Source organism: Carassius gibelio, chromosome A18 (assembly GCF_023724105.1).
Source record: "Carassius gibelio isolate Cgi1373 ecotype wild population from Czech Republic chromosome A18, carGib1.2-hapl.c, whole genome shotgun sequence".
Taxonomy (NCBI): Eukaryota; Metazoa; Chordata; class Actinopteri; order Cypriniformes; family Cyprinidae; genus Carassius; species Carassius gibelio.
The window spans coordinates 20,700,829-20,716,750 of NC_068388.1; the positions used below are offsets into that span (position 1 = coordinate 20,700,829).

Sequence of the window (15,922 nt, forward strand, 5' to 3'; positions counted from 1 at the left end):
TTCCACATACTTCTGATGCCGTTTCCCCTCAGATCTCTGCCGGAATCAAGTGACTGATGTCTGAGATTTACTTCAGATGATTTAGCTTTTCTTAAATAGAAAACAAGAAGTGGGTCTCATTTTATAAACACATTTATTGACAGAACAAAAATGAACTAAGAAGAAAAATATGTGATTTACAAAATAATCATCCATGTATAAACTTCTAACATCTAGATTTTCTATCACCTGTTATTTCCATTATACAAGTTTGCAATATTTAATTATGGAGACAATAAGATAACTGGAACGTACCATGACAACTTCAGAATGAATAATGTGACCTGGACATTAATGCGACAGCTAGACTTGATTCATTAGTATTTGTTAAAAACTGATTTTAGCTTGACGTTCTGAAGTGCCCTCGATGCAAAACTGAGAAATGATCCACTGCTATCTCATGCTTTATACCAGTGGTTTCCAAACTTTTTTTTTTAGGATTAGAAATATTGTGTATAAAAAATATTAGACCTTTCAATTATAAATAACTGGAACACTTCATTGCATTCCAATCATTTGATTGAATAAAGCAGTCTTTTAAGTGTGATTATATTTCAGCACAAAGCTGGAAGATTTTAGTGTCCACCAAAAAAATTGTGCTTAAATGGCTGTGCTTAAAATTCTATAAGTCAATAGAATATACCCAGTGGTCAATTAAACTTGATGTTGATTTGATGTAAATTGAACATCATACATATTGGCCTACATATACTGTACAATTAACCAATTTCAAATACCTCTGGAAGAAACTGTCATCAAACAAACTGAATTTAAAATGATGTTACAGCATCTTGATCAAGTCTTGACTAATGTTTGACATCCAATTGATATCAAGGTGCCCGCTGGGCACGTTTATTCATTTTTACTTTCAAAGCATTTTATTAACAGCATAATGTGATGAATATGAGTATTATAACTGAAAATGAGTAAATATAATTATATGTCCCTTTTAATGTCAGCAGCACTCAAGCTGCTCAAGCAAATCATCTTGTTTTTCAGTGTTCCCAAGTGAAATCTTGTGCTTCAGTGTTAAGCTGGAGATTTGCCCAGATGGACTTTACTTGAAAACTTTAACATAATTATTAGTCATCTAGAAATATTGCAGAAATGTGTGTTCATTTTGTTTGTTTAATTTGGCTGTTTAAAATGTTCAAAAATCCTAACAATTGTGGTCTAAGTCTATTGAAAAAGAATGACAGTAAAACCAAGTACATTCACGATAAAAACCCCCCACACAAAGCAGAGTTTCTGCTGAACTGAGTTAAACATAACAGTGATTCACAGCTCAAATAGTTACTGCTGAGGTTTAACATTCTTCTCTATCGTTTCAAGGCAGTTAGCATTGAGCTAAAATAAAAGGAAGTCTGTCTTTTAGACTTATTATCTGACCTTTCTTAACAGAATTACAGTATTCCACCACATAGTAGACCTAAAAGGACCATTTAGTGCAGTCCATCGCACCTCCTGATCTCAGTGTATGTGAATTTGTTTATCTGGACTCAAGCAGCACATGAAGTTCATTTCAACATTTTAGTCTCAGCAAAAGCTTTGGAAGCCAGTTGTCTAGAATTACAGCCGTGATTCAGACATTAATCACCCTTGTGCTGCATCATTGAGGTTTTTTGTACCATCCGTGATGTCTTAATTTCACTTACATAAATTCCACTTACATATCTGTCAATGACTGATATATATTTAAAGCCCTTGGTCTAAAATTGATGTTACCATGGATACCATGAAATGCTTGGGCCTCCTTTGTTGGACGCTGTCAGAGGAACACCACATAATTTTCAGGAATGAGGCCTGTTTTGCCCTCAAATGTTGCCTGGAGCCAGCCTGGTTCCACTGAAGGATACACTACACAGAGGGAAATGGGAAAGTTTAGTGGTGAAGACTTGATAGGAAAATTCTATAGTATTATTACTCATACTTAGAGCTACTTTCTGAGAGCATTTTGGGACAGATGACAGAAGATCATTGGGTCAGCAGAGCTTACTATTGTTGATCTTGTACATGCTTTGTATATTTAGCAAAAGTAAATTATTCAATAGTAAACAGAATGTTGTTTACTGATTTGATGTAACCAATATAATGTCTTAATTTTAGAAGGATTAATTATATTGTTAGAAATTACAAATCAGTCAGTAATGTTTCCATCTATTACTTACTATATATGAGCAATATTACACAAGTAGCAGTGCGATATGGCTGTATATTAGCATGGGCCATAGGTACGAGGCAACAGTATGGTGTGTGTGTGTGTGTTTTCGTGATGGTGATTTTAGTTACATTATTCTGCAACAAGAGAATGTCTTTATGAGTCAGCAGTAAAGACTTTTATATTGAAAGAGACTGAAACAGGTTTGTAAACAAGGAAGTTTTTTTTCTTTTACTTTCAACAACACTTTGTTATGGCACAACCAACAAATGCACTGAGCAGCGCTGTCATCTGAAATCCCCCTTAACAGATGAAAGGATAGTACGACAAAGATATGGCTTTCCTCAGCGGACATTCAAACTGATGTTTTATTTTGAATATGAGATTGAGCTGAAGAATAATTGCTTTGTCAGATGCAGGTAATTACACTCGCTTAGTCTATCCCTCTCTCTCATAATACTCTACATACTGTAATACAGTGAGCTTTTAAGCATTTTAATACCATAAGCTTTCTGTGAAGCAACTCAACGTTCCTTCATTACTAATTTTAAAGTGATGTTTTCGAATTAGTAATGGAGGCTTGGGCTCAGCTGTTTAAACTATCAAACTGAGATCTGAATCTGTGGTGGAAGGAAGTGGTTCTGCACAAAAGGCATTTTTTAAAGACACTTGTTGTCTCTTTTTTTTTTTAATTTACACTCTTGTGCGGCAGAATCACAGCCAGAGGAACACCGAAATATGCCGATATCCTGCCATCCGCACTGATATTCATGTGATATTAATCATATATATGGAGAGAAAGAAAGTTAAATAAAACTTTTTTTTTTTTTTTTTTTTACATTTATTTAAATTGATAATTCAATTAATTTAAATGTATTAATATTTAAGTGAAAGTTGTTTAATGATTTGATGGTACCAATTTAACATTATGACATAAGCCCCTTTCACACTGCACGTCGGAGCTGGAAAATTGCTGGAACATTGCCGGGTTGCCTTCTGTGTGAAAGCAAACACGTCCCTGGATTGATTCCGGGACTGATCCCGGGTCGGGGATCTAGTAACATTGCCGGGTTCAGTCCCGGAACGAGCGCTGTGTGAACAAATCTCAGATCTAATGCCATGTGATGATGCACGTTATCGCGCGACTCTTTTACCAGGTATTTTGAAGGAAGATCAACATTTGCGATAAAAAAATATGTAATGAAGCAGAGATCCGTTAGTTCCTCACTTTCCATGCTGAAGCTGAGATTGTTCGTTAGTTTAAGTGAAAGTATAACGTGCCTAACGTTTTCAACTCGAACATTACACCTCACGCCCTGATGTCACGTGACGTTACGGGACCTATACAGGTTGTGTGTGAAAGTACGCACATATTCCGGGTAATAACTGGCAGTGTGAAAGTGCAAAATCTAGCAACCCGGGAACAATTGTCAGGAGACATTACCCGTGTATTTGCTAGAATCGCAGTGTGAAATGGGCTATACAGTAAATTAAGTAGCAATAATTTCTTAATCTTAAGAGGAATAATACAACTTAATTTAAAAGTCATAGTCAACAAAGTAAAAAATAAAATGGGTATTTTATATAAAATTGTTTTGATGTGGTCATTGAAATTGCAGGCAAGACAAGCAAAGAAAAAACCACCAGCCATCTGGGTCAGCAGAAAACATCCTTAATGTCGACCCTGCAAACCCTAAACATCACATCTGACATATGCCTGTGTGTCGTCCCACATGTTAAGAACAGACTTGAATGTTACCTCAAATTGTGGCTTATTGAGGTGTGCTATTATTTTTCTAAGTGATCAGACATATTGAAACAGCTGAACAGAAACACTCAAATTTAGAAACTACAAGCAAGGCCCCTTTTCCAGCCTGCATCTCAGACAAACACAGAATGTGTAGAAGTCCTGAACAGACTTGAGACAATGAAGCCATTACTTTTAAAGTGATTTGTTTGTCCGTTATGTTAAAAAAAAAAAAACAATAGTGACCTCAGCAAAGGGGGCATCAGTGAACCGCATATGCATGGTTATTATTAATGACAGATCAAGTCAGGCCAGTTTGCTCGGATAAATTACCCACATAAAGCTTTCAAAGGACCTCACAAGTGACCTCAAAGGACCTCACCCTGTAATGACACATTTCAACATACTCCGGACTATCTGAGCATCTGTTTAGACTGTAAAGCATTAGGCAGATGAGGTTGGAAAATAAAGAGGTTTTAAATTGTTTTATAAGCAGAGCTCTCATAAGTCAACAGTGAGATGGTTGATGGGTAAAAGGTGGTTTATTTTGTGCTTGTGCTAAGTGTTTGCTGAGCTTTACAGAGGGGAAGACACTGCCTTCACCAGGTTACTGTGACCTGTTTCAATGCCCTGATGCCCAGCCAAGTTTGTTCCTTGCGGGAAATACATCCAGCTATAAAATCCCAGTCCTGATATGTTCGAAGAACAACAACAGATGGTTGTTCCACAGAGCAGACACTGGAATGCATTATTTTCCATCAATATTAATGCCCTGGTATGCAGCAATGTGCATCAGTCCAGTCATAATTCATTCTCTTTTTGAGTCTTGTAACCATCTCGGTCATGGATGGATAGATGAATAGACATGGAACAACAGACAAGACAGACAGACAGACAGACAGGGATGGGTGGGTGGATTGAATGGCAGACGGATGGATGGACTGAATGGCAGACCAATAAAAGATGGATATATTGATAGATACTGTAGGACTGAATGGCGGATGGATGGACGAACGGATGGATGGACAGACGGGAGGCATGCAGACAGGTAAATAGATGGATGGACTTAATGGCAGACAGACAGACAGACAGATAGACAGATAGACAGATAGACTCACCGTTGGAGAAGTGAGCCCCCTGTGGGAAGCTCAGCTCATTGCTGTTTTCAGCTTCACATGAATATATGGCTTTGGCATCTCTGTAGATGAAAATCAGAAATGATAACATGTATGGATATTCTCATACATTGTTTTAAAAGAGAATTTGTTGGTTTTATATTTTTATGACATTTGGCATCAAACATATCTGAGACAGTAATGTTTTTATGGGCCATGTTCATTGTTACCTTCCCGAGGGAGGAGGTTTTACAGCTGATGGGTTCTCAAAAAGCATCGCTCTGGCAGCCCTGGAACACAGAACCATGCCCAATGACAGGGTGAGTGTCAACGATTTTACATCACAAGAATTAAACTGAATAAACAAACCATTTTCAGCTAAAGCAGGTATCAACAATTTGACCTCACATATACAGTAAAAAAAGGGGTATGCATTCTGCATTCATTACTGGTACATTTATAAAGTATATATATATATATATATATATATATCACATCTGTAACAGTGATTCATGTACACTTTATCACTGTTAAAGTAACACACATATTCTCAGGCCAAACATCTTTCAAGTCAACATGTTGCTAACACTTTAAGCTGTACAACTTATAAAACAAATAAAATTATTTTTTGAATCGAGTCCTCTTAAGTGAGTTGTGATGTTTCTTTTCTTCTATGTCATGACAGGTAAAATGATATATCCTTCCCTGAAGAGAGAGTATAAAAACTAGTGCTAGCTCACATCAACCCTTTCAGTGGTGTAATTAAAACTTGTACCAACAAAGAACTGCCATCAATCTCCATTCAGCAGCTTCCTCTTCAAGCCAGCAACTGCACTACAAAATACTGCACCATGTTTCCTCACTATGTGCTGTACACTGAATAACGTTTTTCTGAAACCTGACCGACACAAATAAAAGCTGACAATAATTTGAACATACATCTTACATGATTGATTCTTTTGTTTCTAAATAATAAATCAGTTGCACTGAGATTTAAATAAAATAATTAAAACAAAATAAAAATGAAAAAAAAAAAAAAATCATATAATTCTTACAGCAGCACATTACCTTAAATAACGTGCCATAATCTATCAATCCTATTTGGTTTTAAATTAGAACTAGTATATTTTAGTAGTAATAATAGTAATAATAGTATATTTAGTAATAATATTAATAGTAGTGCAGTTTTTTACTTTTGTCTGCCAAATCAATTTCTTCAAAAGTTTATTGTATTGTAATCAGAGCCATTCTGTGTAACACTTTAGGTTTCATTTGTTAACTTGGTTAACTAAAAATGCAAAATTATTAAAGTGATAAATTATTAAAATCTAAAGATTTATCTTTTTATATTATTCAACGGAGCTGAGCTAACATGGACCAACAATGAACAGTTATATTTTTTATTAGATAGCATTAACAAAGATGAATAAATAAATACTGTAAAAAAAGCTCATTGTTACTGTTAAAGAATTGCGAGATAAACTCGCATTTGTGACATTTTCTCAGAATTGCACGTTTTTTTTTTTTTTTTTTTCTGGCAAGCCCCCCTCCCTGCAATTCTGACTTTATAACACGCAATTGTGAATTATAAAGTCTGAATTCGGAAAAATAAACTCGCAATTGTGACTTTTTCCTCAAACTGCAAGTTTTTACCCCACAATTCTGACTTTATACATGCAATTTTGAATTTTAAAGTAAGAATTCTGATATAAACTCGCAATTGTAAGAAAATAGTAGTCTCAGAAGTCACAACTGTGAGTTTACATTGCAAAATTCTGAGAAAAAAAAGTCACAATTGCTCTTTACATTTTTTATTCAGTGGCGGAAACGGTCTCCAATAATAAATATGGTTAAAGTATGTTTTACAAGCATGCAAAAGTTTATATTTCTAAAAACGTGTTTTAAAATGAAGTTTTTTTTATTTGTATTTTTTTCATCATCTTCATCCTAATATGTTGACTAGAATCTGTTGTTGAACCATAAACTTTTGATTGGCTCACAGGGTATACATGGTCCCCCAACATATCAAGTTTTTTCTAACATCTAAGAAAACTGAATGACTTCTCATCTGAGAATGAGTGCTGGAGGAACAGAAAGAGCTGGGTTTTCATCAAATGTCAGCTTCAGCATCAGTGGGTTGGACACTGATAGAGAGTTTCACTTACACTGATCCTGGTCTCTGATAGCCGTTGGTAGAGCTGCTGTTCTCCAGCTTTCGGCGCAGGGCCATTTTAGGTGGCAGATCGTGGTAGGGGGCGGATGCTAGATTCTGTGCAGACCCCATACAGCTCTTACGACCTCCAGAGAGCCCTAAACACGAGAGAACAAAATAAGTAAATTGGTTTATTTTGTGTAGTTTAGGGGTTTTAAACCAAGTAAAAAAAAAAAAAAATACATTTGAATACAGTTTTGTAAAGACACAAAAAAAGGGGCATACACTATTGGTCAAAATTTGGAACAATTCATATATATATATATATATATATATATATATATATATATATATATATATATATATATATTTATTTTGTTTTTGTTTCTCTTTCTAAAGAAGTCTCTTATGCTCAGTAAGGTTGTGTTTACTTGATCACAAAATACATTATAAAAAAAAACAGCAATATTGCTAAATTGTATTATTATCTAAAATAACTGTTTTATATTTCAATATATTTAAAAAAAACAATGTATTCCTGTGATGGCAAAGCTGGATTTTCAGCATCATTTCTCCAGTCTTCAGTGAAATTATTCTAATATGCTGGTTTGGTGCTTGATTACTATTATTATCAAGTTGAAATCTATTTTTGTTGCTTAATTCTATTGTTACAAAACAAATAAATGCTGCTCTTCTGAACTTTCTATTCAAAGAATCCAGAATTTTAATTTAAATGCTTTCCACAAAACATTAAGCATCAAAAACTGCAGCGAATCAGTTTTTAACTAGAGCCCGACCGATATATCGGCCGGCCGATATTATCGGCCGATATGAGCTAATTGCATATAAATCGGCATCGGCGTTTATAACGGCCGATGAAACATGAGAAACAGTCTCATATTCTTCACTCATGTTATGAGTGTTGCATAGTTTGCCCACCAGAGGGCGGTCTGTAGCTCCAGAGTTGCAACAGCGCCAGAAATCCACAAAGAAGAAAGCGATCAGCCAACCCACCCAGGTGAGTCTGTCGTTCGTCATGTGAAATGATTGTAGATTTAGTTCATACACTGTATATAAAAACGGTGTGGTAGTTCTAGTTAACGGTCCTATCATTATCACTTCTAAATATTCTGTAACATCACTTACAGCAGCTAATGCATTGCTATATTAGATTAGCCACAAAGCTAATACCATGTTTATCAGTGGAAGAGCGCAAACGTTAATAAGAGGTCGAACTATAAAGTTAGCGTTTAGTGCTTATTCTATTGCGGTGTGTTTCCCACATAATGACCGCGTAATGGGCCTTTCACACAGGACGCGGTATGCACAGCGCTTGGCCGCTGGGTTTAGCGTTGCCCTTCAGATACAACGCGATTTGCCCTGCTCTGCGCTATAGCGTAGGCGGAGTTTTAAAAACTTTTAGCGGGAGCTCTTTCATAGTCTGTTGTTCCTCTTTTCGGTCAGCAGCAAACATGTATCTGTCCCGTTGTAAGAAGCGAGCGATAGCGCTAGTCCTGCTGATGAGAATTAAGAGAGAAGCAAGGAAGAAGAGGCTACCCTCAGGCCCAGGGAACAATTTGGTGAATTCAGGCTGGTTACGTTACTCTAACGCTAATATAGCTTCCTTTTTAGCAGGCCCCTTAAATGCTTGCTATTAACTTGTTTGAAGGTGGTTCTTCTCAAAATTGACAGCGGTGTGTTCATGGCACTAACGTTAACCATTTTGATTCAGACTGCACAAAGAGAAGAGGAGAATATATACGGGTCCGTTGTGAATGTGTCTGTGAGAGCAAATATAGTGTAGTTACAGTAACTACAGTAGGTGCGTCAGAAATGATTAAATCAGAGGGGACATGTAAATAAATGTGAGCTGAACAAGCGCTTTTTTCTTTTCTTTTTTTTCTTACATATTGTTTCAAAGCAGCTTTACAGACATAACAGGAAAATGTTGAAATAATATTGTTAAATATAAGGAGGTTAATACCTATTGCTTGACAAATAAAAAAAATATATATATATTTCTCATTTTTGCCTATGTAGGAGATCCCTGTTTATTATTATTATAATTCTAATGATGACATGAGTAATGATACATGGTGATATTATTAATACACATGCTTATTCTTTCTATGTCTCTCTTTCTGCCCTACAGATGGCTGAAAAAGGTGAATGATGTAGCAGCAAAAGTGTGGGACTACTTCTGCAAATACTTTAACTTTAGTATTATAATTTATTTACAGTACACACACAGACTGTTAAAATCAGCTTCAACTGGAAGAAAGTAAAAGTGTTAAATGTTTAAAATCAGACTGTTTTTTGATCGTTAAAAAATATATACTTTTGATGTGCAATTCTTTAGTGATTGAGACTGTAATCTAAGGCTTTTTTTTACATAAATCCCTTCTGGAAAATGGTTTATACAGCCCACATACATAGAACAGGCAGATATTTTGCCATTGAATGTTATGTAAGTGCAGCTTATAGGAAATGGGTCTAATATCCAGTTTATTTTCAAAATATCGGCTTATAAATCGGCTCTTTTCAAGTTAATATCGGCATCGGCATCGGCCCCCAAAAATCCATATCGGTCGGGCTCTATTTTTAACATTGATATTAATAGGAACCATGATTTATAATTGAGCACCAATAACAGATGATAACATATGAGCAGCAAATCAGCATATAAGAATGATTTCTGAAGGATCATGTGACACTGAAGACTCCTGATAATTCAGCTTTGCCATCACAGAAATAAATTACATTTTAAATCATATTACAACAGAAAACAGTTATTCAACATAGTAATAATATTTCACAATATTTCCAATTTAACTGTATTTTTGATTAAATAAATGTAGGCTTGAAGAACTAAAGAGCCTTCTTTGAAAAAAAAAAAATCGAAACTTTTGACCAGTAACTTATGTTTTTGGCCCCTACCTTCTATGATGTGTAAAGATCTTAGAGATGGGGCGTTCGAGCGGTTAAGCTGTGCTGATTTGATTCCTAATTCAGAGTGAGGAGCCTTTCTGGGTGCTGGTGAAGAACCGACAGCTGCTGAAGCTGCGTTCACCCTACAGGACTCCTCCCAATCCACACGGCCCGTGTCCTCTCTTGAGCTGGAGTCTGGACTGCTGGTGCAAGTGGGGCCCTGAGGCTCGCCGGAGGACGGGGAGGAAGGGACATGTCGCAGGCCGGGGAAGGGGGGCTTGTCTTTGGGCTGTGGAGAGGAGCAGGTTTTGGAGGAGCTGTTCTGCTCTGAGGAGTGGGAGGAGAGGGAGTCCATGCTGCCGATTGGAGTGCTGCCTGAACTACTGCTGAACGTGTCACCTGCAGGGGGAGTATGAACATGTGCTGTGGAGACACATAACAGCTGAAACCTGATTTGAATCCTAATACATCAGCCTATTAAAGCTGCATTCCGTAACTTGTTTATGTTATGTCCAATTGACTGGTTTCAAAATATTAAAATGAATTTCTGACGTTAGCATAAAACACAGAGGATGTACTCTCAGCAGTGAATGTGAAATGTGAGGGTGGCCGTTGGTGTGAGACTCACTGTCCGCGTCTGCCAGGCACATTGAGGGTGTGTAGAGGCTCTTGGGTTTGCGTGATCCAGATGAGAGACAGATGGCTCTGCTCCTGCGAGACTCCGGACGAGAATGAAGCTGTGGCAGGGGAATGTTAGGTTCCGGCGCTTGATGAAATATCTGTGAAGACAAAAATGAAGGAATAATAATAATCATTTGATTCGGCGAGGATGCATTCAATTGATTAAAAGTGACCGTAGACACTAGATTTCTATTTCAAACAAATGCTGCTCTTTTTGAACTTTCCATTCATCAAAGAATCCTGGAAAAGAGAACGCATCACAGTTTTCACAAAAATAGATGTTTTCAACATTGATAATACTAAGAAATGTTTCTTAAAGCACTAAATCAGCATATTAGAATGATTTCTCAAGGCTCCTATGACACTGAAGATTGAAAAATCAGCTTTGCCATCACAGGAATAATTTACATTGAAAAATATATTAGAATAGAAACAATGTTTTTTTTTTTTTTATGTGTGTGTGTGTATATATATTTTACAAAAAAAAAAAAACCCCAAAAAAACAGCATTGGTGAGCATACACTACTAGTCAAAAGTTTTTGAAACGTAAGTTTTTTAAGGCTTTTTTTTTTTTTTTTTTTACGAATTCTCTTATGCTCACCAGAAAAATACAACAAAAGCAGTAATAGTGTGAAATATTTGTACAATTTAAAATAACTGCTTTTTATTTGAATATACTTTAAAATTGTACTTATTCCTATCATTGCAAAGCTGATTTATTTTTAGCACCATCACTCCAGTTTTCAGTGTCACATGATCCTTCAGAAATGATTCTAACATTATGATTTGCTGCTATGAAGTGTAAGAGACTTCTTTCAAAAACATTAAAACATATTCTGAAAGTTAGTCTATATAGACATCTGCAGATATAGATACAGTATGAATGTATCATTTCTTACAGGGGTATATTGTGTATTAATCTTGCCTTTTCAAAATTTTCAATGAGAATTTCTACCACGACATTTTGGAATTTGATGTTCATCATGGCAGCAACTGTTTCTTCCTGTGAACGCATGAGCGTAGGGCCAAAGATCACTCCCAGATTGGACACGGTCATCCTGTTACTCTCACTGTGAGCGGACACACTGCAGAGAAACACGTCAGTCAAATCCTCGAACCAATAACACACTTCAAATAATACTTCATTACCCCACACAACTACCTGACACCAATGAAAACTTGCATGCAGGACAAGACCATTCTAATGCAACCTAGTGTTAGTGCTAGCACTAAATTTTAAGTGGTGGAGTCCATAGATCAAGTACATCTTGTTCTTGGTTAAGCTAACGTTAGTTAAGAAGTCTTGCGAAGACGCCAGCTCCAAAAACAAAACACATGCTGGTGACCAACAATCTTATTTATAAAATTTTGCTCTAAATAACTCTACAACCTATTCCTTGAGACTAAAAATTAAGTGAGTTTAGGGAGAGAAAAGTTTTCTTTCAAAAGTAAAAAAACAAAACAAAAAAAAATAAAGTCAATGTTCAGTCATACTTGAGTAGATGTTTGATTAATATCTCCAGCATCTCTTTGTTTTTGTCAGGTAGTTTATGCACCAGCGCGTGAACTGCACACACTCTGTAGTTCTGATCATCAGATTCTGAAAGGAAACAGACCAAATATACACCATCAACACAAACTCAACACAAATATATACATATATAGACTAGCTTTTCAGTGTCTTAATGTTTAGCTTTAGAACTTACTGACAGCCAAGAGGAAGTCTGAGTGGAGCTTGTATGTCATGAGAGGGTCAATGAGACACCTAGTTGACGGAGACGAGAATAACATCTTGTTAGCTCTTCTCTCAGAAAAGCTTTTGGTTATTTTCAACTCTCTCAAATGGAGAAAGGTACACTCTATTTCAGTGTAATCTTGCTGAATTCTACAGTTCCCATCAGCATTCTTAATCTCCATTAGGAGTAATAACATCAGCCTGTAACCTGTAGCAAAACCTGAGGAACACACTAACCTCAGGTAATTTTTGAGGCCGCTGGTGATGGTTTTATTGTCCCAGGTATCTGGGTCCAGATCCATATCTGATGCTGCTTTGTGTGCTGTAATAGAAAACCAGGAACAAATGTGCAAATGCTGGAGTGATATGGAAGACCCATGGAAAACTGCTAATTCAAAAAAGTCATATTTCAAAAAAAAAAAAAAAAAAAAAAAAAAAAAGTTGCAGGAAAATGGAGGTAATTATTAGGTTTATTAATTATTTTCATGACTGTTAAGCGCACTATAAATAATTTATCATATAAAATGTATTGAATTTAATGTATGCTTATTTATTATGGCAATGATAACAAGGGATTTTTTTCATTATCATGTTTTTGAAAATTTTAAATATGATTATATTATACAATTCCAGGAAATAAAATAAAAATTCCATATATAAAATAAAAAATTGTCAATTTTTGTTTCATGGTGACATGGTGTTTAAAGTTTAAGTTGGTCTGTAAAACTTTTACACTTGATTTAGGTTTACTGACTAAATCCAGACATTAATTCAGATCTTTCAGAACAAGATTAATAGCCACCAGATGTGACGTTAAGCTCCAACATAAATTCATTTGACAATGTTTTTGCAAGACTGGGGGACTGCTTCAGAGCGAAGGATTTTTGCGATCTGTCCTGAATCACACATTTATTTGTCTAGTTCTGGAGGCTAGCATTATATGTGTATAGTGAAGTAACTTACAGAAGACTGTGGACATGAGCTTCTGCACTTTTGAGTTTATTCCACCGACTCTGTACAAACCCATTGTGTTGAGCCCTGTTGAGAGGAGAATGTGTACAGTACATACAGAACATACACAAATATAAACACAGCACACATGCATAATTACTCTCAATTTTGAAAGAGAGAGACCAAATGACGTATGAATGAGTTTATCTGATGTCAGATGTGACCTATTATACCCAGTGTTGGGGGTAACGCATTACAAGTAATGTGAAGTTATGTAATCAGATTACTTTAATTAGTAAAGTAACACATTACTGTTTAATTTACAAGAAAGTATCGGAGTTACCTTTTTAAAAAAAAGTAACACCAGTTACTTTGTTTTTCCATTTATTGACTGACAAGTCTCCTGTCCCTATATTGGGACAGGATATATTGCGCTATATTGCGCTATTTGAACATGATATAGTTCTAGACTAAATGTGAATGTGCATTAACTCATCTTACTTGTAAAAAAACTAATTTAGTATTCATCAAAATGAATTAATGAATTAAAGTCAGAATATGATGCAAACCTGCAATAATTAAATATCCCATTTTATTAACTAATGTCTTTGCTGGTGACCTTTGATGATCCAGCTCAACCATACTAATAATCAAAAATGACTTTAAATAAACTAACAACTGTGCCTCATTGTTTTTTTTTGCTGAAGAGTGTTGAACATTCTTGTGTTCTACTGTACAGACGTGAATTTACTTTTCCGTCAGTCTGAGGTTTATACATTACACTTTTTGGTGTGAAAGGGATATTTGCTATAAAAATAACTTCTTATTTTAAAAACAATCAAGCCCTGCTCATATTTAAAAATAAGGCAAATGTCATGTATCACATTACTTGCCATAAAAAGTAACATAATTAGTTACATTTTTAGGGAGTAACGGAATATTGTATTGCATTACTTTTAAAAGTAACTTTCCCCAACACGGATTACACCAAATAGAAAGCTTTTACCAACTGATGTAAGATAAGATAATTTTTTAAAAATCTTTTTAATTTTGACTACGTAAACATTATTAATCAATAATACAGGTGCATCTCAATAAACTAGAATGTTGTGGAAATGTTTATTTATTTCAGTAATTCAACTCAAATAGTGAAACTCATGCATTAAATAAATTCACACAGACTGAAGTAGTTTGAAGTCTTTGGTTCTTTAAATTGTGATGATTTTGACTCACATTTAACAAAAACCCACCAATTCACTATCTCAACGAATATGTTGACATGCCAATCAGCTAATCAACTCAAAACACCTCCAAATGTTTCCTGAGGCTTCAAAATGGTCTCTCAGTTTGGTTCACTAGGCTACACAATCGTAGGGAAGACTGCTGATCTGACAGTTGTCCAGAAGACAATCATTGAGACCCTTCACAAGGAGGGTAAGCCACAAACATGCATTGCCAAAGAAGCTGCTGTTCACAGAGTGCTGTATCCAAGCATGTTAAAAGAAAGTTGAGTGGAAGGAAAAAGTGTGGAAGGAAAAGATGCACAACCAACCGAGAGAACCGCAGCCTCATGAGGATTGTCAAGCAAAATCAGTTGAAGAATTTGAGTGAACTTCACAAGGAATGGACTGAGGCTGGGGTCAAGGTAGTGTCAAAGAATTTGGCTGCAGTTGTTGTATTCCTCTTGTTAAGTCACTCCTGAACCACAGACAATGTCAGAGGCGTCTTACCTGGGCTAAGGAGAAGAATAACTGGACTGCTGCCCAGTGGTCCAAAGTCCTCTTTTCAGATAAGAGCAAGTTTTTATATAATTTGGAAACCAAGGTCCTAGAGTCTGGAGGAAGGGTGGAGAAGCTCATAGCCCAAGTTGCTTGAAGTCCAGTGTTAAGTTACCACAGTCTGTGATGATTTGGGGTGCAATGTCATCTGCTGGTGTTGATCCATTGTGTTTTTTGAAAACCAAAGTCACTGCACCCGTTTACCAAGAAATCTTTGAGCACTTCATGCTTCCTTCTGCTGACCAGCTTTTTGAAGATGTCGATTTCATTTTCCAGCAGGAATTGGCACCTGCCCACATTGCAAAAAGCACCAAACGTTGACCTAACTTGCAAGCAAACTCACCAGACCTGAACCCCATAGAGAATCTATGGGGTATTGTCAAGAGGAAAATGAGAAACAAGAGACCTCCAGGCCACACTGAATTGAGGCAGTAATTAAAGCAAGAGGAGCCGCTACCAAGTACTGAGTACATGTACAGTAAATTAACATTCTGTACTTTCCAGAAGGCCAACAATTCACAATTTTTTTTTTCTTATCGGCCTTATGAAGTATTCTAATTTGCTTTAATTTGCTAAATGTGAGCCAAAATCATCACAAATAAGAGAACCAAAGACTTAAACTACTTCAGTCTGTGTGC

General features: G+C 36.0%; 1 protein-coding gene across 7 annotated transcripts in view; it reads right to left on the minus strand.

Moving 5' to 3' along the window:
• Window positions 1-114: 114 nt before the first annotated feature.
• LOC127934467 (rho GTPase-activating protein 42) overlaps window positions 115-15,922 on the minus strand; it is a 99,314-nt gene continuing 83,506 nt past the window's right edge. For 2 of the 7 annotated variants that reach the window (XM_052531874.1, XM_052531879.1), the window contains 11 exons: window positions 13,519-13,593; window positions 12,793-12,877; window positions 12,527-12,585; window positions 12,315-12,420; window positions 11,746-11,905; window positions 10,768-10,918; window positions 10,149-10,562; window positions 7,225-7,369; window positions 5,290-5,349; window positions 5,063-5,142; window positions 115-1,896 (listed from right to left, as the gene is read on the minus strand). In XM_052531874.1, coding sequence (XP_052387834.1) covers window positions 1,808-1,896; window positions 5,063-5,142; window positions 5,290-5,349; window positions 7,225-7,369; window positions 10,149-10,562; window positions 10,768-10,918; window positions 11,746-11,905; window positions 12,315-12,420; window positions 12,527-12,585; window positions 12,793-12,877; window positions 13,519-13,593 — 1,424 coding nt within the window. In that variant the 3' untranslated portion in view covers window positions 115-1,807. The remainder of the gene's footprint in view (window positions 1,897-5,062; window positions 5,143-5,289; window positions 5,350-7,224; window positions 7,370-10,148; window positions 10,563-10,767; window positions 10,919-11,745; window positions 11,906-12,314; window positions 12,421-12,526; window positions 12,586-12,792; window positions 12,878-13,518; window positions 13,594-15,922) is intronic. The other 5 variants (XM_052531878.1, XM_052531881.1, XM_052531880.1 and 2 more) reach the window with 3 other exon arrangements.